This window comes from Oncorhynchus masou, chromosome 2, assembly GCF_036934945.1.
Source record: "Oncorhynchus masou masou isolate Uvic2021 chromosome 2, UVic_Omas_1.1, whole genome shotgun sequence".
NCBI lineage: Eukaryota > Metazoa > Chordata > Actinopteri > Salmoniformes > Salmonidae > Oncorhynchus > Oncorhynchus masou.
In genome coordinates this window covers 40,862,450-40,887,514 of record NC_088213.1, presented here as the reverse complement: position 1 = coordinate 40,887,514, position 25,065 = coordinate 40,862,450, and the positions used below count along the sequence as shown (strand labels likewise).

At 42.9% G+C, this 25,065-nt stretch overlaps 2 protein-coding genes across 3 annotated transcripts in view; both read left to right on the top strand.

The window, feature by feature from the left end:
* Window positions 1-7,226, top strand: part of LOC135504927 (T-cell immunomodulatory protein-like) — a 139,724-nt gene extending 132,498 nt beyond the window's left edge. For both annotated transcript variants that reach the window (XM_064923877.1, XM_064923868.1), the window contains 3 exons: window positions 59-141; window positions 2,318-2,435; window positions 5,825-7,226. In XM_064923877.1, coding sequence (XP_064779949.1) covers window positions 59-141; window positions 2,318-2,435; window positions 5,825-5,884 — 261 coding nt within the window. In that variant the 3' untranslated portion in view covers window positions 5,885-7,226. The remainder of the gene's footprint in view (window positions 1-58; window positions 142-2,317; window positions 2,436-5,824) is intronic.
* Window positions 7,227-7,318: 92 nt separating this feature from the next.
* LOC135504939 (neuropilin and tolloid-like protein 2) lies at window positions 7,319-24,161 on the top strand. Its single transcript, XM_064923889.1, has 9 exons — window positions 7,319-8,202; window positions 10,817-10,873; window positions 11,035-11,181; window positions 12,721-12,969; window positions 13,282-13,329; window positions 13,639-13,766; window positions 14,435-14,663; window positions 21,803-21,916; window positions 22,042-24,161. Exons 1-9 carry the CDS (start codon window positions 8,193-8,195, stop codon window positions 22,704-22,706), a joined length of 1,647 nt encoding a protein of 548 aa, XP_064779961.1. The 5' UTR covers window positions 7,319-8,192; the 3' UTR covers window positions 22,707-24,161.
* The last annotated feature ends 904 nt before the right edge of the window (window positions 24,162-25,065 follow it).

Genomic DNA, 25,065 nt, shown 5'->3' with positions numbered 1-25,065 from the left:
CCCCTTCATTCTGCCTCCCCGAGGCACTAATAACAGTTTCTCTGTTTCTGCCTTGCAGGATGTGAGGAAGCAGGAGTGGACAGCCATCATCCCCAACTCGCAGCTCATAGTCATTCCATACCCACACAACGAGCCCCGCAGGTACACACACACACACTCATACATCTTGGGACGCCCACAAACATGCCCAGGACATGTTTCCATTGGTTTTCTGTGTCATTCACATGTAGTTCTACCCCCAGGAGTGCCAGCAGATGGCAGAACCCCCCCCCCCTCTCTCTCTCCGTATGGCCAGCTAACACATTCTCTCACCAACACATGGAACACACGCACTCTGACAAAAGCTTGCACTTGCATATACAGTGCCTTCGGAAAGTATTCAGACCCTTTGACTTATTCTAAAATGGATTAAAGTATTTGTTTCCCTCATCAATCTACACACAATACCCCATAATGACAAAGCGGAAACAGGTTTTTAGACATTTTTGCAAATGTTTTTACTTAAGTATTCAAATCCGTTGCTATGAGACTTGAAATTGAGCTCGGGTGCATCCTGTTTCCATTGATCATCCTTGAGATGTTTCTACAACTTGACACCTGTGGTAAATTAAATTGCCTTGGTCAGGGAGGTGGCCAAGAACCCGATGGTCACTTTGACAGAGCTCCAGAGTTCCTCTGTGGAGATGGTTGTCCTTCTGGAAGGTTCTCCCATCTATGCTGCACTCCACCAATCAGGCCTTTATGGTAGAGTAGCCAGATGGAAGCCACTCCTCAGTAAAAGGCACATGACAGCCCGCTTGGAGTTTGCCAAAAGGCACCGAAAGACTCTCAGACCATGAGAAACAAGATGCTCTGGTGTGATGAAACCAAGAGGAAACCTGGCACCATCCCTACGGTGAAGCATGGTGGTGGCGATGTTGTGGAGATGTTTTTCAGCGGCAGGGACTGGGGGACTAGTCAGGATCGAGGGAAAGATGAACGGAACAAAGTACAGAGAGATCCTTGATGAGAACCTGCTCCAGAGTGCTCAGGACCTCAGACTGAGGCAAAGGTTCACCTTCCAACAGGACAACGACCCAAAGCACACAGCCACAACAACGCAGGAGTGGCTTTGGGACAAGTCGGGAATGTCCTTGGGTGGCCCAGCAAGAGCCCGGACTTGAACCCGATCAAACATCTCTGGAGAGACCTGGAAAAAAGATGTGCAGCAATGCTCCCCATCTAACCTGACCGAGCTTGAGATCTGCAGAGAAGAGTGGGACAAACTCCCCAAATACAGATGTGCCAAGCTTGTAATGTCATACCCAAGAAGACTCGAGGCAGTAATTGCTGCCAAAGGTACTTCAACAAAGTACTGTGTAAAGGGTCTGAATACTTGTGTAAATGTTATATTTTAGTTTTTTATTTTTCAAACATTTGCAAAAAAAAAACAGTTTTTGCTTTGTCATTATGGGGTATTGTTTGTAGATTGATGAGGGAAAAGAAATATGTTTATTAAATTTTAGAATAAGGCTGTAAGGTAACAAAATGTGGAAAGAATCAAGGGGTCTGAATACTTTCCGAATGCACTGTATATAGCTACTACACTAACTTATTACTCAGAAAAACACACCCACATTAGGTAGATGCATACATCATGTACTGTTCCTACATTATAGTGAATGCTCAGTGTATAGCTGTGTAAAGAAGGTGTTTTCAGTCTCATAATGTTTATTGGGCACAGGTTAACGCAACATATTGTGTCTAATTTTGTGTCCTGCGTTGCTATTGGTAGTTTTTGTTTTCACCACTAATATTTAATGTGTTTATTAGTTCTGATAGAATGTCTTAATGAAGTTCTCTCACAAGGTTTTTTGGATTAATATTTGAGCAGGTGTATTGTTCTTCAGCCATTTATTGTAGAATAATATTGTATCTCCACAATCTGGGCCTGTTCTTGTTTTTAGTCAAACCGTTCAAATGAACTCTCCGTTCTTTTCAATAGTCACAAAATATGTGCATCGAAAGACTTTAAAATGAGCTTGTCATTGTTTGTTTTTGATCTTATTGAAATGGTTCATCTCTGACAGGGATGTAGCATTTCTCGATTCGTTTTGACCTAACACGTCATACTTTCAGTGTATTTTCATATTTTGGGATTACAGGAACTTTATTGTCAAATAACGCCACTGATAAAGGAAAATATGCCAAATTATAGCACGTTGACTCTTACGTTCTGATAGGGTTGGAAGAGATGAGACGTGCCTTTTCTGAACGAGTTTCACGTCACATAGTAGTTGATACGCTCGTTCTCTCTCCTACCCTTTCCCTGTTTTAGTTGGAGTGCCAAATTATATCTGACCCCCAGTAACATAGTCCTGCTGACCGCCATCGCTCTGAGTGGAGTGTGTGTGTTCATCCTAGTCATCATTGGCATCCTCCACTGGCAGGAGAAGGTAAGAACGGAATGACACATACGTCGCTTACACCGTTTATCGTCGTCATTATCATCACTTGCTGTTTTAATCGATAGTAATGAGCACCATCAACCTCCTCTCTTCCCATTCATTATTAGCTGTACTGTCTTGTCATTTTTCCTCTTCTTCCTTGCATTCCTCCTCACTATCCTCTCCTCCTCCCCCTCCTCTTAATAGTCTGAGCCAAAGCCGGTTATGTTCTGGTCAGAGCAGTGTGTGTCCTCTCTCATCCTCCCCACCATTGCCAGTCCATAGTATCTGGTGGGGGTCTTCTCTTCTCCTGGCCCTAGGGGGTTGCTGGGGAGCTCTGGTGCTCGTCCAGAGAGCAGGAGACCCGCTGTGGGAACAGGGCTCACTCGGAGAGGAACAGATGGGTCAGAACCAGCAGATGGGCCCTGTCCTCTAGCCTCCCACAGAGCTCCAGCACGGCTGTTAGAGGGCCATAACCAGTGAGGACGCTCGGCTGTAATTGCTTTTGTTTTGCTCCTTCAGCATATCAAATATTTTGTTCGTAATCCCTGTAAATATGTCCTCCAGGGAGTGTGTGTGTGTGTTGGTTGTCTTGCTACATTCCTGTGGGTGTTTGTGAATTTTACATTGAGTTTTAAGGTAATCTTGTATTGTTTGAATTTCGCAAACTTGTGCTCATTTGCATGTGTTTGCATGCAACTGTTGCCGACATGCATGTGGGGTGTGTGTCCAGCCTACCGTGCACACACCACGGAGCAATTCATCCCCATCCCAGTACAGCCGTGGCTGGTCTGTTTCTCCATCGAGCGAGGCCGAGCAACGTTGGCGTCTTCTCAAAGCCATCTGCTGTGGGTGCTTTATAATGCACGCTGGAAGCCATAATTGCTCTCTGCTCAGGGAACTGTTCCGGGAACACTAGCTTCATTGGAGTTGACTCTGCATTAAAATAACATGTTTGGCTCCATATCTGAGGAACTGAGCCCAGCAATTATATTTTGGCAGAGGCATGGCTCCTTGTCCGTTGTTGATTAGAGGTTGATTGACTGATAATGTTCATGATGGCCAAGGTAATGAGAGCTCAGGTAATAGCTAGCTGTTCATTTGTTTAGATGATCTGTACTTCAGTTCAGAGTCCCCTTCATTTTCATAGATACAGGTAACTGCCAAAATAAAGGAAACACCAACATAACGTGACTTAGTAAGGTGTTGGGCCACCACGAGCCAGAACAGCTTCAATGCACCTTGGCAGAGATTCTGGAACTTTACTGGAGGGATGCGACATCATTCTTCCACGAGAAATTCCATGATTTGGTGTTTTGTTGAGGGTGGTGGAAAACGCTGTCTCGGGCGCCACTCAATGATCTCCTAGTCGTGTTCAATTGGTTTGAGATTTGGTGACTGAGACGGCCGTGGCATATGGTTTACATTTTCTTCATGCTCATCAAACCATTCATTGACCACGTTGTGCCCTGTGGATGGGGGCATTGTCATCCTATGGGGGCATAGCCTTGGTAGCCAAAATAATGGCCTGCCCAGCATGTTTAAATATGATCATTTTCATGATTAATACATGTTTTAGACATTGCTTAATTAACTCATGTGCCACACCTGTGTGGAAGCACCTGCTTTTAATATACTTTGCATACCTTATTTAATCAAGTGTTTCCATTATTTTGGCAGTTACCTTTATATCTGCTTCATGTTATTACTGTTGCAGCTGATGAGTCACATCTTTTGAATCGGCAGCCTGTTTTTGTGTCAGTGTGACGTCTCAATCCTTGTGAGGCTGTGTGTTTCTGTTCCTGTTGTATTGGGATGGCTGACATCTCCGCTGTGGTGGGTCTTTTTGAGCGTGTGTACCTGCCTTTGTTTGCTTTTAATGGGGGAGGGTCGTGACCCATTGTCATCTTTTTGTCTAGTCGGGTATGCCATATGCATTGTAAGTGTGCTTGCCTTGAAGTCATATCTGAGCCCGGCTGCTGCTGAGTGCTCCTGTTCTATCTGACTCACTCTGCCCAGCACAATAACACACCATCATTGAAGGGGCTCTCTTAGATAAGAGAGTCTAACCTTTCACGCGGGGGGAAAACAGCATTTGGAGAGAAATAATCTCCATAAACCTTTCCATTTGCATTGCGGTATGGGGTTGGCCAGGTCACGGTTGCGATGGGCGATTTACTTTTCATATTTATGCTGACGCCTACTATTTGTTCCACAAATCTCAATGATCAAATAGACGTCAGAGGCTGGTTTGAGACACAGTGCCTCCTGCAACAGCTGACACTGGCTCAGGAAGTGTTGTTAGAACACTGTTAAAGATAAGAAAGCTTGTCGATATTTGAATAAAACTGCTTTCTCTGTTTTAGCCTAGCTGTAAATCTGAGAGGTATTTTGGATTCTCTTTACTTGTCCGATAACTTTGGTTTCATGCCTGAGGAATCAATCAGTGTTTGTTTGAGCCATTTGTGTTTTGGTGTGGGTTTAAACAGAATGCAGGGTTTTTCAGAGCAGTGAAGGCTGCATTATGCCTCCACGTTGCATAATGCATACATTGTGACAAAGGTCTTCTTTTATGCTTAGTTCAAGGCCCCATAGCCTTAACACAGAGTATGGATAGGTTACCACATACAGTAGACCTCTCAAATAGGTCAAGTTATCGTGTTACTGAACTTCACATTCAATCAGGAGGTTTCAGACCCTTCAATAAATAACTGAGGATATCGCGCACGGAATAACGACACAACTATATCCCCTGAACACTCAATTATTTTGTGTTCCTACACCACAGTGAAATAGAAATATTGACAGGATATACAAGCCAGTTCACTGAATGAGACCTGAGAAGCGTATAACAGTATGTTCATGTACTGTGTACACGCCATAAGAACAAGTGGAAGTAACTGAACACTCAGTCCTAAAGACAGTCTGCTCCCTTAAGTCTTGAGCAGCACAGACACGGCCGACAGACTCTCTGCTTAGATGTCGGTGTCCTCCATCAGGACTGTCTGTCATATGGCGAGTAGTTCCAGAACACATCTGTCAGCTTCATCTCCGCTGCATTTTTGAAGCTTCCCCTCTTTTTTTTCATCATACGTGCCTTTTATGTGCTGCCTGTTGTCAAGTGAAAGCTCAAAAATAAACATGAATGATCCTCATGAATCCGTAGAGGGTATGTAATCGTAAGTGGAAGTGAGATCCCGTTAACACTTGCAATAATGATTGCCTGTCTCAGATTGTAGCCATGACCACTCAGTAGGTCTGCCGGTTTCATTACAATTCTATAATGGTGTCAGCCCCACCTCTCTGTCTCTCTCTCCCTCCATCGCTGACTGTTAGACTCTGCTTGTCTGTGTTGGTCTGACTCGTGACCCCTGACCATTGCCCTGTGTGGGTTTCAGAAAGCGGACGACCGGGAGAAGAGACAGGAAGCACACCGGTTCCATTTTGATGCCATGTGAAGGAGCACAGGAAGAGATGGACCATGGGAAAAAAAGTCATGCCAGCTTTCTGTTTTATTTATTTATTTATGTTTGCTGGTCGATGGAATTGTTTATATATTTGATCCCCCTCGGGCTCTTGACGATGAACCATTTAAAGTGTTTATATATCCATTAGACATGATCAAATGTAAAAGAGACAGACAGGTTACTTCTGGCATACTTGCACAGTTTTGGCATACTTGCACAGTTTTGGCATACTTGCACAGTTTTGGCATACTTGCACATTTCAAGGGCCAAAATGATGGATGAACTCAAATCTAAACAGGACTACTGAGTGAAATTACACTGAGTTATATGCCAGTTTACTTTTTTATTCATTGGTTTGGCTCAGCTCATTATGTATGGTTGTCAAATGGGCACTAACAGTTTACGTCATGTATTTTGCAATAATGTTCAATCCAAGCCATCCTGATCTGCAAAACACATTACCGATGTGTTTGTTTTGGGGGAAGCATTGCTATTGTAATGCTACTTGAATATTTATGTCTGTCACCCATTGTCTTCCTGTATGTCAATCTGCAAAGGTTATTGTTTTCCGTGGACTGTTATAGTGAGATCTTACACATAGAGTCCACTGACCCAAACAGGGTATTTCCACTGGATGCATCCATTGTGCTCTACTGTATATAATGCACATAGTACATGGTCCATAATGAGGCGTTACTGTATGTGTCAAGTTCATTATGTATTTTTTCTCTCCTTTTTTTCAAATTCCCCTCCAAATACCTGACACAATGTCTTATCCTTGTTTGACCTCTCCCACTCTCCCACTGCCGAATGGCCTGTACTAGTGACCCCTCTGGTTTGGTCATGTCCTTTAGCTTTTTAGTCTTTCTCGCTCTTAATAATCGTGTTTGTCTCGCATGATAAACACAGTGTGTTTTTGGAGTTTCAAACACTTATGTGTTCATTAAAAACTTACATGAAACTGTGGCGGTCAATTGAAGAATGGTCCACACAACACTTAAACTACTTCTACTTACAAGGGGAAATATGTTTGTTCTTTAACCAACAGGAAGTGCAACCATCAATATTATCACCTATGTCAAGTTTCTTCTATTAATCATTCTATTTCATTTGGAATTAACGTGGGGCACATGCTATCATCTCATGTCTGTGGTTTGAACTGTTTTTTTTTTAATAATGATTGATAGTGAGTGATCAGTCTAATTGATTGTATTTTTGTGTTTGTGTGTGGATTGTGCTTATAATCGGAAATGTTCAACTGAAGTATGATCATTTCTGTTGAGAATGTTTATGGGATGATGGGTTGAAAATTAAAAGTGTTTATCGTGCTTAATTCATGGTGTTTCTCACTTGTTTTGAATTCATTTAAATGTATTTCCGTCTCACTTTTTCCTTCCGTTTCATAGACTGGCACGTCCATTCGAAAAATGGAATTATCCTAGTGAGCTGATGACCAAAGAAACGATGACCAAAGAAACGATTGGAAGTGACAACTTCAACTTTTTAGCTCATGTAGCGTAATGTATTGCAATCTGGCACTTATGGTAAAATGGTAGTCTAATAAAATGGTAGCCATCATTTAAATAGCAGTTGATGTTTTACTGTCTGTTGATGTTTTTTCACGATTGTCTCTTGGCAACAGCTTACTGAGTAAATATCCTAATGGTAGGCTGTCAACTTTTCCGTTTTTTTGCGCAAAGCACATAACCCCATTGTAACCTGCTCCGTTAATTTTGTATTATATCATAAATGCCTTTGCTCAATTTTACCAATATAATCTTTCAATGTAACATGAACAGAGCAGAGACTTGTATGCAGCCAGAGATTTTACACTCGGTGATGGGGTGCATGCGTACAAGCTGCTCATTCACGCAAACATCGCCCGGAGCTTAAATGAGCCTTGTTTAGTGCCACTACTTCAGTTCAGCCACAGACTACTCTGTGCATCTCTCTGTGCGCGTCTCTCGGATACTCTGCTGCTCAACCTCACTGGACAATGCAACCTACTTTAATAATAGCATATGTTGCATGTGGAACTACAAGACACCTGTCTAGATGGAATTAACGTTGTATCTAATACTTATCGGGAGTGGTTGAAGAAGAAGCGCTTGTTTTCCTCAGAGGAAATTCGGAATTGATGATTGTCTTTCTGACTATGGAATTAAGGCGGTCAATGAAAAGTTGGATTTTATAAAAAAGCGACTCAATGCCTTGGATCCATAAAATGGAGAGAGAAAGCGTGTAACTCCCCGAGCTTAAGAAGGAGAACGTATTTGGCACCACCACACAGGGAGAGGAAATGCAAAGAGGTGAGTTTTACTTGGCATCACAGCGCTTTTGGATCGTATTAAGGACCACTGATATGATACAAAAGGCTATTAATCACTCGCATCGGCTGTGATATAATTCATCCCTTATTATTCTGCAAGATAGACGAAATTCACCCTTACCAGATGTCTCCCGTTGTATTTTCTCTTGCGCCAAGTTTTTTTTGTGTGTTCTGCATGTTTGCAAGAAGCCAAAATCCCTGAATGGCATCGCCACCTGCAGGTTTACATCTATTCAGTTATATTAGCTTTTTAGACTATTGCAAGGAGTCATCTTTGAAACGTGCCAATATCTTTGCACAGGGCTACACAATCCGGAAAAATGCATTCCAATTTTGGCTACTTTTCTATTAACGCCTAAGGTCGATGTCGGCGCCACCGCGGAAATCTAATTAGCATAAATAAAATCCAAATTGTAAAAAAAAAAATCGGTCAATTTAAACTAGATATGTTTTTTGTTTGTTTTTTTGCATTGCATCTCAATGTGTAACACTTCTGCGTCTGTGGTAAAAGGTGACAGACCTAGAGCGGTGTTTGTCAGACCATGAGACATCCCGAACATCTCAAGTCATGTGTGATGAATACAAATGGTAAAAGCAAATAGCCTAATGTATTTAGGAGTTGAAAATCGCCATGTTTTAGCTGAACGACGGGTGGTGCTGAAGTGACAGCTCCTGGTGATTCGCGCCACATCTGGGACAAGGCCACAGCTGCGGTTTGCAGCTCATTTTAAGACGCGATAATATTCTGCTGTGAAATCATTGTGTTTTGTACTGTACTCTAGGCCTATTATTAAAGGGACTGCCAAGTAGTGTTTAACACACCTAGCCTGTAAACTGCACTGAATCTTATCACCGAGGGGGAGAAAATCGTGTTGAGTTCACTTCAGTAGGACTGGGCTATTTCAGTCGCGAAGGGCACAAAGTCTAGTTGTTTTAGAATTATCAACAAATGACTGTAGCGTTCTAACTCCGCATAGCCCCATGTTTTATTTTGTAATATAATTGCAGGATCAAAATGCATCAGCAAACACCCAAAGAGGCCATATCTATGCTTTTTGGGTTAATTTAACCAAGCAATCTGGTAGGCCATCCATTTGTATTTACAATGCACTCCTACTCATGTTCTTCCATTAGTGTAGACTATCTTGTAAAGGCATTCAACCTTTTCAATTCAGACTTTCAGGTCCATTCAAAGCTATTTGAACCAACTGTGTGCTACAATGAATGTCTGCCATAGACTGCTTTTTTAAGAGGTAGTTATTATGGTCTTTCAGTGGTCCCTCATAGCGGAGTAGGATCCGGAAAGGGCAAATCTTTGTGAATAGCCTCATAGTCAGGCCGTGCATGGAAAAGTGTGTGTGTGTGTGTGTGCAGTATGGCCTTCTGGCCTCCAGCGTATCACGCCTGGGAAGAGAGAGGGTGTGTGTATGTGCGCATGGATGTGTGTTTTAAATTCTGTATAGTAGAGAACATGCCGTCTGATTTCTTTTTGCAAGCCTGGGTGGCTATAGTCAATCCACGTTTCATTATGCATCAGTCAGGCTCTCGCTCATGGTTTAATGTGATATAAGCAGCGCAGTCTATTAAAATCTATTGGGGGTAAACCTACATCGGGCTTATCTGGAGAAGACAGTGGTGTCGTGGGCTGAAATGTGCACAGGGGGACGGCGAGCAGTTTTAGCACAGATATAATACACAATGCAGTGCTGTTGCCTCCGGATGCCTGTCTCTCATTATGGCATCCCGCCTGTGAGCCTTATCCCATTTGTTCTGGTTCTGTCTTCATTCAGGACAGGAGGCTGAAGGGTTGGCGGATGCTCTGATAGGCGTGATGATGTAGGCCAACCAATGAGTGCTCCCTGACACGCCATCAGAGGACAATATGATAACGCATACACAGATATACAGCCTTCTTTGTTTAGCTGTACATGGTATGGAGGAGAGAGCTTTTTAGGCATCTGAGTTTGGCTTCAGACTTTTGGTTGTGATATGTCTTGGCTCCGATACGATGCTTTTTAGATAAGCTTTCAATGGCACAACCTATGAAATACAAGGCAGGGATACAACTACAAGACCCAAGAATCTGAATTCTGTCAAGTATTGTTGTACATCGTACACATCAATTGCAAGATGCATCTTTAACTATATGTTACTGTCAGTGTCGTAGATCATTGGCTCTTTCACTGTGTGTGTGTTTATGTGTGTGCTTGCGTGCACGGTTATGTTAGGTTATGATGGATATAGTAGGGCTATGGTTCTTAATGATGCCCGGTCTGGCCCCTGCATCACTGCTGTTCCAATAATCACCCATACACAATTTTGTAAAAAATAAAAGGTTTATAATTATCTCACCCAACAGAATAGAAGGCATGTTTCTCATTTAAACTGGTAATTACTATTTCCTATCTTAACTAGCAGATTTCAAGCTTCACATAATTGCTTTTTAATGAGGGGTGTGCGAGCTAGTGTGTTAGATTGCCTATTATTTCAACACTTTGATTCAATTGTTTCTACCTGTTCCACTCGTATTTGATGGTCCGTTTAGGAGAAATAACGGTGCAAATCATTGACATTGGAATGTTTTTCCCTTGCAGCCTGGGTACTCCTTATTCTGATAGAAGAGGGATTTGCTCTGGCACAGAGAACTAAAGGTGAGTCTCCTGTTGTCATCTTGTCATATTATGGGGGGAATAATCGGTCATGTTGTTGCACGTAAAACACTTTCACTGGCAGCAGCACAATAAATTGATCTAATCCCATACATTTCCCAATTTAAACATGGTCTTGATTCTCTTCACTGTCTTTTTCTCAGAGTCCTTTTCTCAGAATGAAGGCAGTCCACCTCAGAATATTAACGAATGTGGCATCTGGGTCCGCAACATCAACGGGGGAGTCTTCACGTCCCCCAACTACCCCAACACATACCCCCCTAACAAGGAGTGTGTTTACATCTTGGAAGGTACATGTCCGTTTCTGCCCGCTCAAACGAAACTGGCCTCAGCAGTGCCTTAGAACGTGGATAACAGCTGCTTATTAGTTTGTTGCAATTTTAACAGCCTGTCAGTCACTATATGCGTTTTATCAGAGTCATGTCATTCAAAAGTCCAAAACCTATATGCCTGTGGGTAAAACTCAGTCCAGTCGAAGTCGGCTGCAGGAACTGATAGTGGGATGTCGTCAGTCGGGAGATAAATTGAAGATTTGGTGAAGCTCAAGGGCTCCCCCTGTGGAGACATCAACTAGCATAGCCATAGAACCTACATTGACAAAACGGCATTGACGATCCAAATGATCCGTGTGCATGTACAATGAGCAGGGCTAAACGAGGCCAATTCTCCAGATCATCATGACTCAAACCCAATAATGAATGGCATCGCTCATCTCCAAAAGTCTTAGGAGAGTGAGTCACTCAATGCTGATCGGTCATAAATGTCAGTCCATCTGGTTTATATTTCACAAGATATGACTTGTTGACTGCATTCCAGAGACTCTTTTGTCTCTCAGATGATGTGACTCTTGGTTAGCGATTTGTTTGATTGTTTCAGTATGTTGTTGTAATTGAGTTATCAAGCTAAGCTATATGTGGTATGTATGTAGCTACTTTTATCTGAGAGCTCTTGTTTCTAGTCCTTAGCAGGGGAAATATACATGTGATTTAGTGTTCTGATAACAGTACTGCCGGTTTGGCTGAATCTGTACGGTAGGCTTCCGTTATTTATTCCTGTTTAAAATAGTGGCATTACTGCTTCCCACATACCTTCGAAGTACAGCTAATTTGTTTCGGTGTGTGTGCCGGCGGTGACATGATTTGTGTCAGTGTGGGCGAGCTAGTGACATGATTTGTATTTACGTGTGTGTCTGAGCTGTGACGTTGTCATTTAAATGGTGGTATCATTTGTTTCAGTTCAAAGGCATTGCCCGCTCTTATCAATGTTTCTACCGTTTGACATTTTAGCATTGCAGGCAGTATGATGCATATGTAATTCACCTATGAAGACAGGAATGAGCTAGATTTTTAATAAAAATGGTATGTGCAAGTGGTAGTCATGTTGATTCTGCTAGGCTACTTGAGCCAGTCATGTGGGGTGTGATTTACATGACATGAACTTCTAAACTCAAATGTATGGTTAAAGTTTTGTGTTTTGGTTCAGAACCTGTAAGGAAACATGCTGACATGTCAAGTCGTTTCAAGTCATGCTAAGTCCTGTGTGTATGCATCAGCACAATGTGCATTAGTGTAAGGGCTGAACTTCGGCATCAATGGATTGAATCGAGCACTAAGCTTGGGTAACTTTGTGTATTTATGCAGGCGTCCATAAACTGGCTGTGCATATGAGTAGAAAACAGGAGTTTAGCTGTTACCAGATTTTTTTAAACAAGTTTGTGTGCAGACTGAGACGCTGCTGTACTGGTAAACACAGTCCATGGAGCAAAGCCTTTTAGCAAAAACCAAACCCAACAACCCCCCCTCCTCCTCCTCCTCTCTCACCTCCTCCAGCTCTCCCTCGTCAAAGAATCCAGTTGGCCTTTGATAAGAACTACTACATGGAGCCCTCCTTTGAGTGCCGCTTTGATCACATCGAGGTGCGGGATGGTCCGTTCGGCTTCTCACCGATCATCGACCGCTTCTGTGGGTCGAAGAGCCCAGGCCTGGTCACCTCCACGGGCCGCTTCATGTGGATCAAGTTCACCAGCGACGAGGAGCTGGAGGGTGTTGGGTTCCGTATCAAATACACCTTTATAGCAGGTACACATTCTCAGTTAGAGATAGCCTAATGGGCATATCCTCATTACATACGCAGCCATAGGTGTGGATAATAAGGTCTACAGCACATCCACAGATTTACTGTCAAGGGCCTCATTTTACTTGTTTGTTACCATCCAATAGTATATACTAAGACACTGAAATCAGCGTCTCACATCGGGTCACAGATATTAGCTCCCATTGGTCTTCCCCAGTTTATCTGACTTCCTTTAATGGGATCTTATCACTTTTCTTTACTCATGAATTCCAGCTCTGTGGATCAAGACTTATGTGCTTTCCTGTTTCTAATTTCAGACCCAGATTTTCATCTGCACGTGGGTGGACTGTTAAACCCGATTCCAGGTAAGCGCTTCAATATTTCACCGGTGTTTGTCCGATCCGATTTGAAGAGCTCTGTGCTCTAAAGCTTACTGGTGCTATCTTTCACTGACACATGCTCACATGCTCTCACACACAGAGACACATCTCTTTCTCCTTTCTCTCTCTCTCTCTCTCTCTCTCTCTTCCGCTCTTCCTCTCTAACATCTCTCTTGTTTCTTTGTTCATGTTTTTCTATCTCTTCCCTTATGCTCACCTTTTCTTCTGCAATCCTTCTCTTATCCATAACCCCCCCTCCCCCCTCCCTTGTCCTCCACCTTTCTCTCTTCTCAGATTGTCAGTTTGAGATTGGTGGCTATGATGGTGTTATCCGCTCCAGTCAGGTAGAAGAGGAGGATAAGATTAAGACTGGTGACGCTCTGGACTGTATCTGGACCATCCGCGCTCCTCCTCAGTCCAAGGTGAACATCTTGTTCCCCCGCTCCTTCTCTCTGGTGGCTAAATGGGTCATCACATCACTCACTGCAGAGGTCCAGCCACTGAAAACACACCCATTGATTAGAACACTGGAGACTGGGAGTAAGACATACCAGTCCCCTGACCCTCTCTCTGCTGTGGAAACCAAATTAGCAGTATGTCAAATTAGCAGTAGAATAACCAGGGTAGCGGGTATTAGGCCAATAACGCAGAAATAGCAGAAAATAGAATCGGCAGTACTGGGAATGAAGCTAAAAGCAGTCACTTGATGTCTGCGGTCTTACGAGTTTAAATGTGCTAAAGAGGCTGGATTGTTCCCAGGTTGAATTCACAAGGTGATCTCTACAGCAACACAGAGGCAGGTTTGTTAAGATTAGAGCCTATTTGGGTGCACAGCATACATCTTGCGCTCAAAAGATTTAGTTCTACAACTATTCATCTGAGTTCAATGATTCCCAGTGGTTTTGGGCTATACAATTGGGCTAAGCCTACGAGGATAGGCTTAATCCAAGTATGAGTCTATTGTCCTTCAGTACCAATATCCCTTTATAAATGCTTCAATTTCCACTTCATTTTGGGTACCATTTCCTTTCTGAGTGTCAGCGGGGTCGCCACGGTAACATGTTGTAACGTGGTGATTTTCTGGCTGTAGATTTTCATTCGCTTCCTGGAATACCAGATGGAGCACTCCAACGAGTGCGACAAGAACTTTGTGGCCGTGTACGACGGCAGCAGTGCCATCGAAAACCTGAAGGCCAAGTTCTGCAGCACCGTGGCTAACGACGTCATGCTCACCAACGGGGTGGGAGTGGTGAGGATGTGGGCCGACGAGAAGAGCCGACTCAGCCGCTTCCAGATGCTCTTCACCTCATTTGTCGACCGTGAGTATTCCCCTTCTTTCCCCCCCCCACAAAAAAAAAAAATTATATGTTACCTGCAGTTATTGTGGGCCGCCTAAACCAGGAGTTAATTTGGAGATAAATAATTGCAGGTCAGTCTGGGGACTTTATCAATTGGCAGGTCCTCTTGGCTCCTTATTTTCTTTTTATTCTCGCAATTTAATGGTCAGTATTTTGTCCAGACACACAGCAGATTTATGAAAGGTTGGAAGAGATAGATGGGGCCAACTGCCCATTATTCTCCTTGATTTATTGACGACATCCACATCCTCTGAATAGTAAATATCTGACTGACATTCAACTCTCATTTTAGAAAAGGGAAAGTTAGTTAAAGTGGCATGCGAAGCAGTGATATCGCAAAGCCAGTTATTTTCCCACCGTCTTTGCCGAGTACCTCAAAGAAAATGACAAGTTATTGAATATGCATTAAACGGTGTAACGCATTGGCCATAAGTATGTGTCATCATTCACAATGGACAAATGGGATTTATCTTCCCATTGAGGAATGGAAAAGCTGACTCATTTGTCATTATTAGTATGTCATTATGATCAGATGCTCTGCATAAAGCATTGCCTTTTGCATGGCAGATGTGGTTTAAAGGTTGTATGTCAATTACAGAACATTTCCTTGGAGGAAACAGTTGAAGACTTTTTCATTCCAAAACACTATATCCATTTTCAGAAATGTTAGTAAATTTGCTTTTTACACTCTTGGCCTATATGGATAGGGCTATTTTTAAATGTTTCTTAGGCTTTCACAAGGAAATTCAGAGAAACAGGTAGTAATTTTGGGTGCGTGTAGAAAGGAGTCCTGAGTGCATTCAGGTGCATGTTCTGCGGCAAATGTCCTTCACAATAGACAAACACAGGCTCCTTCTGTTCAGTACGACCCAGAGTATGACGCCCTGTCATCTTGTAACTGGACATCAAACATAAAAATCCTGAATGTTGACACTGTATATGACATGAGTGTTATGACATGGAAATGTAAAGTGCACATTTGGACTCAGGTGTTTTCCATGTTTGTATGACATCACAGCTGTATTTATTGTAATCCTCAACGTCCACTCTTTCAAAATGCATTGTCATCTTAATTGATCGCATTTCCCTCACTCAGACAACAGAAATGTGCAAGAGTTGCCCAACTAGCGGGAAGGGTAGGGGGAAACGTCTTGTGGCGTGCAGTGCTCAAGTTCAGAATGGCTGTAAGTCAAAAACCCATACAGCGCTGTGAAGCGCAGAGCCTGACCTCTGAAGTTAAATATAGCATGTTACTGTACAGCCACTGCGTTTTAATTTAGGTGCTTATCGGTGTCCAAATCTGCCATTCTCAACCCGTAAACAGGTATGAGTGTAAAGGGCTAGAGAACTTCTGAAATTCATTGATGTGTAAAAATGATACATTTGTGACATCAATAATTTCAAAAATGATATGTGTGTGTGTGTTGAAGTCGGAAGTTTACATACACTTAGGTTGGAGTCATTAACTTGTTTTTCAACCATGACACAAGTAATCTTTCCAACAATTGTTTACAGACAGATTATTTCACTTATAATTCACTGTATCACAATTTCAGTGGGTCAGAAGTTTACAAACACTAAGTTGACTGTGCCTTTAAACAGCTTGGAAAATTCCAGAGAATGATGTCATGGTTTTAGAAGCTTCTGATAGGCTAATTGACATAATTTGAGTCAATTGGACGTGTGCCTGTGGATGTATTTCAAGGTCTCCCTTCACACTCAGTGCCTCTTTCCTTGACATCATGGGAAAATCAAAAGAAATCAGCCAAGAGCTCATAAAAAAATTGTTGACCTCCACAAGTCTGGTTCATCTTTGGGAGCAATTTCCAAATGCCTGAAAGTACCACGTTCGTCTGTACAAACAATAGTACGCAAGTATAAACACCATGGGACCACACAGCTGTCATACCGCTCAGGAAGGAGACACATTCTGTCTCCTAGAGATTAGCGTACTTTGGTGCGAAAAGTACAAATCAATCCCAGAACAACAGCAAAGGACCCCGTGAAGATGCTGGAGGAAACAGGTACAAACATATCTATATCCACAGTAATACGAGTCCTTTATCGACATAACCTGAAAGGCCGCTCAGCACTGCTCCAAAACCGCCATAAAAAAGCCAGACTACGGTTTGCAACTGCACATGGGGACAAAGATTGTACTTTTTGGAGCAATGTCCTCTGGTCGGAAACAAAAATAGGACTGTTTGGCCATAATGTCCATCGTTATCTTTGCAGGATAAAGGGGGAGCCTTGCAAGCTGAAGAACACCATCCCAACTGTGAAGCACGGGGGTGGCAGCATCATGGTGTGGGGGTGCTTTGATGCAGGAGGGATAGATGGCATCATGAGGAGGGCAAATTATGTGGATATATTGAAGCAACATCTCAAAACATCAGTCAGGTAGTTAAAGCTTGGTCGCAAATGGGTCTTCCAAATGGACAATGACCCCAAGCATACTTCCAAAGTTGTGGAAAAATGGCTTAAGGACAACAAAGTCAAGGTATTGGAGTGGCCATCACAAAGCCCTGACCTCAACCCGATTGAAAATTGGTGGGCAGAACTGAAACAGCATGTGTGAGCAAGGAGGCCTACAAACCTGACTCCGTTACACCAGCTCTGTCAGGAGGAATGGGCCAAGATTCACCCAACTTATTGTGGGAAGCTTGTGGAAGGCTGAAAGAATGATAGAAATAAAAGCTGAAATAAATCATTCTCTACTATTATTCTGACATTTCACATTCTTAAAATAAAGTGGTTATCCTAACTGACCTAAAACAGGGAATTTTACTACGATTAAATGTCAGGAGTTTTTTTTAGTTTAAATGTATTTGGCTATGTAAACTTCTGACTTCAACTGTATATAATATACATACAGTACCAGTCAAAAGTCTGGACACACCTACTCATTCAAGGGTTTTTCTTTATTTTTTACTATTTTCTACATTGTAGAATAATAGCGAAGACATCAAAATTATGAATTTAACACATGAAATCATGTAGTGACCGGAAATGTTTTAAACAAATAAAAATATATTTTAGATTCTTCAAAGTAGCCACCCTTTGCCTTGATGACAGCTTTGCACACTCTTGGCATTCTCTCAACCAGCTTCACCTGGAATGCTTTTCCAACAGTCTTGACGGAGTTCCCTCATATGCTGAGCACTTGTTGGTTGCTTTTCCTTCACTCTGCAGTCCAACTGCAGTCCAACTAATTTCAATTTGGTTGAGGTCGGGGAAATGTGGAGGCCATGTCATCTGATGTAGCACTCCATCACAGTCCTTCTTGGTAAAATAGCCCTTACATAGCCTGGAGGTGTGTTTTGGGTCATTGTCCTGTTGAAAAACCAATTATACTCTCACTAAGCGCAAACCAGATGGGATGTCGTATCACTGCAGAATGTGCCTTGAATTCAAAATAAATCACAGACAGTGTCACCAGAGAAGCACCGCCACACCATCACACTACCTCCATCATGATTCACGTTGGGAACCACACATGCAGAGATCATCCATTCACCTACTCTGCGTCTCACAAAGACATGGTGGTAGGAACCAAAAATCTCAAATTTGGACTCATCAGACCAAAGGACAGATTTCCACCAGTATAATGTCCATTGCTCGTGTTGTATTTCTGATCAATTTTATGTTATTTTAATGGACAAAAAACGTGCTTTTCTTTCAGAAACAAGGACATTTGTAAGTGGCCACAAACTTTTGAACGGTAGTGTATATCAATACAGTAATATGAGATTTGGACTGTCGAACAAGGCCTAACACTAACCAAACACTATAGCATTAGGTCAGATTTATGATGGGTTTAATATATATGTTAAATATACAGGATACAAACATTCCATTCCAGCTAAACAATGGATATATAGCGATTTGCAACAAAACCCATTTTTCCTCGCCAGCTTCTCCTTTACCCAAATCCAGATAGCAGATGTTCTGAAAGAGCTGCAAAACCTGGACCCATACAAATCTGCTGGGCTTGACAATCTGGACCCTCTATTTCTGAAACTATCCACCGCCATTGTCGCAACCCCTATTACTAGCCTGTTCAACCTCTCTTTCGTGTCGTCTGAGATTCCCAAAGATTGGAAAGCAGCTGCGGTCATCCCCCTCTTCAAAGGGGGGGACACTCTTGACCCAAACTGCTACAGACCTATATCTATCCTACCATGCCTTTCTAAGGTCTTCGAAAGCCAAGTCAACAAACAGATTACCGACCATTTCGAATCTCACCATACCTTCTCTGCTATGCAATCTGGTTTCAGAGCTGGTCATTGGTGCACCTCAGCCACGCTCAAGGTCCTAAACGATATCTTAACCGCCATCGATAAGAAACATTACTGTGCAGCCGTGTTCATTGATCTGGCCAAGGCTTTCGACTCTGTCAATCACCACATCCTCATCGGCAGACTCGACAGCCTTCGTTTCTCAAATGATTGCCTCGCGTGGTTCACCAACTACTTCTCTGATAGAGTTCAGTGTGTCAAATCGGAGGGTCTGCTGTCCGGACCTCTGGCAGTCTCTATGGGGGTGCCACAGGGTTCAATTCTTGGACCGACTCTCTTCTCTGTATACATCAATGAGGTCGCTCTTGCTGCTGGTGAGTCTCTGATCCACCTCTACGCAGACGACACCATTCTGTATACTTCTGGCCCTTCCTTGGACACTGTGCTATCTAACCTCCAAGTGAGCTTCAATGCCATACAACACTCCTTCCGTGGCCTCCTAATGCTCTTAAACGCTAGTAAAACCAAATGCATGCTTTTCAACCATTCGCTGCCTGCCCTCGCACGCCCGACGAGCATCATCACCCTGGATGGTTCTGACGTAGAATATGTGGACATCTATAAGTACCTAGGTGTCTGGCTAGACTGTAAACTCTCCTTCCAGACTCATATCAAACATCTCCAATCCAAAATCAAATCTGGAGTCGGCTTTATATTTCGCAACAAAGCCTCCTTCACTCACACCGCCAAACTTACCTTAGTAAAACTGACTTTCCTACCGATCCTCGACTTCGGCGATGTCATCTACAAAATAGCTTCCAATACTCTACTGAGCAAACTAGATGCAGTTTATCACAGTGCCATCCGTTTTGTTACTAAAGCACCTTATACCACCCACCACTGCGACCTGTATGCTCTAGTCGACTGGCCCTCGCTACATATTCGTCGTAGGTTATCTACAAGTCCATGCTAGGTAAAGCTCCGCCTTATCTCAGTTCACTGGTCACGATGGCAACACCCACCCGTAGCACGCGCTCCAGCGGGTGTATCTCACTGATCATCCCTAAAGCCAACACCTCATTTGGCCGCCTTTCCTTCCAGTTCTCTGCTACCTGTGACTGGAACAAATTGCAAAAATCGCTTTTATCTCCCTCACCAACTTTAAACATCTGCTTTCTGAGCAGCTAACCGATCGCTGCAGCTGTACATAGTCCATCTGTAAATAGCCCACCCAATCTACCTACCTCATCCCCATACTGTTTTTATTTGTCTGTTCTGCTCTTTTGCACACCAGTATCTCTACTTGCACATGATCATCTGATCATTTATCACTCCAGTGTTAATCTGCTAAATTGTAATTATTTGCCTACCTCCTCATGCCTTTTGCACACAATGTATATAGACTATTTTTTTCTCCTGTGTTATTGACTTGTTTATTGTTTACTCCATGTGTAACTCTGTGTTGTTGTCTGTTCACACTGCTATGCTTTATCTTGGCCAGGTCGCAGTTGTAAATGAGAACTTGTTCTCAACTAGCCTACCTGGTAATATTTTACACACACATAGGCACCCATAACCATTAATTTCTCATGAAAAAACACAAATGTGAAGAATTAGTCGATATAGCACTTTGGAAATAATCTCTTCAGTTGTTCCTCCACCACACTGTAATAGTTTAACTAAATGCCTGAATAATCAGAGATATATTAATTCCTGTATTCATTTTGGATATCATTTTTCTTTATTCCCATCACTGCAGCACTTCATTACCTTTAAAAAAAAAAAAAGATGTTTTTTTAAAAGCTCTTTAACATTCTGATGCATATTAAAAAAGATCACATTTTTCATAGTGTTTGTCTTGCATTTCAAATTCATGTTGTCCCTACGTCATAAACCGGGGTTCAATTAAAGGACCAAACAGAGACATTCATCTGAGTAATCAGTCAAGGCACTTTTATGTGGACCATCACCTTGGATATTTTAGTCCTTATCCATCGCAGAACACCATTGACACGCAGAGAGAGTACTGTGCATCATCATTTTCATTACCTCTGTGGTTCTGGGCTCTCTCAAGGGGGAACTGTGAAGATGGGGAACACGAACCGGCGCTGACACCCAGAGAGAGAACAAGCTTTTTGAAGGCGAGAGATGTCTAATCAGTTTGGAAGTGAGCGCATAGTCAGGGGAACTTTACGCACTCAACGGGAGACGAAAGGCGTGTTATGACCCCTTCATCCCGCTGTCAGAACTGCTTAGCCTCGGGGCAGTGAAGGGGAATGGTTTGCTGTTAGGCCCTAAACAGCGTGTATGTGTCAGGGGTGCGGTGGGACCTGGTGGGGGCTAGTGTCGTACTGTCTGATGGGGTTTGAGGTGTGTGTGTGTGTGTGTGTGTGGGGGGGGGGGGATTTGGGATGACAAGCTGCTCAGATCTCTGATGTAGAATGGTGGGAGAGGCAGGGGGGGGCAGGAGGAAGGGGGATGTAAATGTGTGGCGGGGGGCATCCTGTTAGGACCCGCAGAACCAGCCTCGCACATCCATCTCCTGGGCCCAGCAGCCACGTTCAATTTACCAGCCTTCCCAGCTGTCTCGTGACTAGCCTTGTAAGAGCTAGTTTAGTCAGGAGTCTCAGCGCGCCTGGCCATCTGTGCCTCGTGATGGCCGTCTAAATTGATTTACTGCACTCCATACTCTACGCTGTTTTTTTTTTCACTCTGCATGTTTGCTGGGAGAAGCAGCCATTTCAATTGCCGATCATGTCATGCAAGCTATAAATGATGATGTATGGTTTCAAGTTGCAGACATCTAGCGTTTTATCGCAGTAGTTTTCATCTTTAATAACTTTACCTTGTCTCTTGTTTCAGCCCCGTGCAATAGCAACACGTTTTTTTGCCATAGCAACATGTGCATCAATAACTCTTTGGTGTGTAATGGGGTCCAGAACTGTGTCTACCCCTGGGATGAGAACCATTGTAAGGGTGAGTGAAAATGTAATTTCCTATTTTCTACTTTTAATCATTTAGTAATTTTATCATGTGGTAAATTGACTTGCGACAACCAAACCATTATAGTAGACTTACTGTTTTTTCCGCTTCACAAACAGAGAAGAAATCCAATGGCCTGTTCCATCAGATTACTAATACCCACGGCACGGTGATTGGCGTGTCCTCAGGCGTGGTTCTCGTCCTACTCATCATCTCCATCCTCGTCCAGATGAAGCAGCCCAGGAAGAAGTTGGTAGCCCGCCGGCCAGTCTTCAACAAGGCTGGCTTCCAGGAGGTCTTTGACCCTCCCCACTATGAGCTCTTCTCTCTCCGTGACAAGGAGATCTCCTCTGACCTGGCTGACCTATCAGAGGAGCTGGAGAGCTACCACAAGCTGCGCCGCTCCTCCACCACGTCGCGCTGTGTCCACGAGCACCATTGTGGCTTGCAGGCCTCTGGAGGCAGCATGAAGCAGAGCCGCACCACCCTCAGCTCCATGGAGCTCTCCTACCACAACGACTTCTCCAAGCCCCCGCCCATGAAGACCTTTAACAGCACCTATAAGAAAAGCTGCTACGGCTACAAACAGACTCACGATTGCGCCGAGAATGTCATTGAAGACCGCGTCATGGAGGAGATCCCCTGTGAGATCTACGTCCGGGGCGGAGCGGCTGGACCAAGTGCTGGGCCAGGAGGCTGTGGCACCCTCAGCTCCCACAACGGGGGCCGCAATAACACCAGCATTGTCGACCCCCAGCAGCGTTCAATGTCCATGGACTTCTAGGTGAAGATGGGAGAGGGGGAAGAAAAGGAGGAGAGGAACCTTACTCAAGTTTATTTTCTTGTTTTCCTTCTTTTGATCAGTTTAATAGGGGGACTCTCGCATGCAGATTCAGTCTTTCCCCTGTATGCTCAAAATAACAGGACACTGCCACACAGAGAAACAGAGTCAGATGAAAATTACTTGACTGTTTACTGTATTTACATTCATTCACATGTCAAGCACATATATTATCCTTCTATTTTCATCTTTATTTTCGTCTATGTACTGTATATTAAAACCAGAGTATCAAGCTTCATGTTGTTGCTTTTAACCCATTCATTTGATATGGTTTGATTTGATAAAAATGTGCATATATGATGACAATGATGTGATACAGGTTATGATTACCACACACATCTACACACATGCAGAGCCCCAATGAATATTCTATGTCTTGTGGGAACACACTAAATATACATTCAGATTTGGCAGATTTTCATGTAGGATATCTACAGGATATTTGCCAGCAGCATACCACCCTGCATACCACTGCTGGCTTGCTTCTGAAGCTAAGCAGGATTGGTCCTGGTCAGTTCCTGGATTGGAGACCAAATGCTGCTGGAAGTGGTGTTGGAGGGCCAGTAGGAGGCACTCTTTCCTCTGGTCTAAAAAAATATCCCTAATGCCCCAGGGCAGTGATTGGGGATACTGTCCTGTGTAGGGTGCCGTCTTTCGGATGGGACGTTAAACGGGTGTCCTGACTCTGAGGTCATTAAAGATCCCATGGCACTTATCATAAGAGTAGGGGTGTTAACCCCGGTGTCCTGGCTAAATTCCCAATCTGGCCCTCAAACCATCACGGTCACCTAATAATCCCCAGTTTACAATTGGCTCATTCATCCCCCTCCTCTCCCCAGTAACTATTCCCCAGGTTGTTGCTGCAAATGAGAATGTGTTCTCAGTCAACTTACCTGGTAAAATAATGGATAAATAAAAATAAATAACATCTAGACAGAGGAATAGATGTGTTTTCTGTGTGCTTTTTAACATTTTGGTTCCATTTGGGGATTTTGAGTTCAGATGCGGACTATGGTGGTGAACCCAGAGAGTATAAAACGGGGAATCTATAAAGGGATTGGGATGCCCACACAAACACACCTGGTACAGGGTTGAATATCCATGAAGTTTTTAAATGATAAATAAAAGCTAAAAGGGTCATTTGGGAGCTGATGATAAAGTCAGAGTGATGTGAGAAGGTAGCCTAAATAGGCTAGCAACTTTTAATTCAGAAATGTTGATATTACCTGAATGGTGGAATAAGGACTACACAGATGAGATTTTGTCTTCTGATCTGACATTTAAAGCAAACAGACAGACAGACAGACAGACAGACAGACAGACATGGGCCACCATTTATTATTTCAACCACTGGTTGTAGGATTTCATTGTTTCATTAAAAGAGACCCTACTCACTTACCTGTGTCTGCCTTTCATTTTATAAGAAAACACTAACAGTTGCTCTGCATAATTTTTTTTAACCAAAACCCCACAACAACTTAATGAAACAGCATGGGAATTGAAACTACTGAAAATAGCCTGAAGATAAGTTTTTGTTTAGTTGATGTGTACAAATACATAGTATTCTTAGCTATTTTAGAAGAATTTAAAATTAGTCTCCAATTCATATTATGTATATTGTAATTAATTACCATAATTGACTCTGCTCAGTCTTATAAAAATGTATTTATATGATTATATTATACATAGAACCAATGTAATAAAACATTTTTTTGACTGAGTTTTGTGCAACCGGGCCTTTTAAAATTCCTCTTCAATCAAAATTCACTCTGTAGCATGCAGTGTATAGGATCTTATGTCCATTAGTGTCTGTAGCAATCAATGTCAATTACATTTTATTTCACTTAATTTACTGCAACACCATTGTTAGATGAAACACACAAAACACGGAGACAGACATCAGTCATAGAAGCCAAATCTCTCTCTCCACCACCCAACATCCCAACCTCTCTCTCTCTCTGCTGTCATGTTGCATTAGACAATAGGATATGCGCTCAGGGCTTCATCTGTCTTAAAAAGGCAGAGGACAGACACAGAGTGCCACAAGTAACAATGGGGTCTGAAGCTACAACAAAGCCCTCAGAAACCCACAAAAAATAATCTATGAACATAGTCACAGAGGTCAACAGAGAGTGTTGTGGTGCTTGTAATTCTCAATCTGCCTAAATTGAAATAGACCCATAGTAATCTAATACTCAAATGATCAGTCACAAAGTTATGTGAACTCAAGTGTCCTTTTGTTCCAGGTTCCAGTCATTACAACACCTCGTGGATACGATACACAGTTCATATTCCTACCAAC

Excerpts from the sequence above, each read along its gene's own strand:
- LOC135504939 (XM_064923889.1), top strand. Across the intron at positions 10,874-11,034 it reads TCTGGCACAGAGAACTAAAG|AGTCCTTTTCTCAGAATGAA; the intron begins GTGAGTCTCCTG and ends TCTTTTTCTCAG. Across the intron at positions 12,970-13,281 it reads CAAATACACCTTTATAGCAG|ACCCAGATTTTCATCTGCAC; the intron begins GTACACATTCTC and ends TTCTAATTTCAG.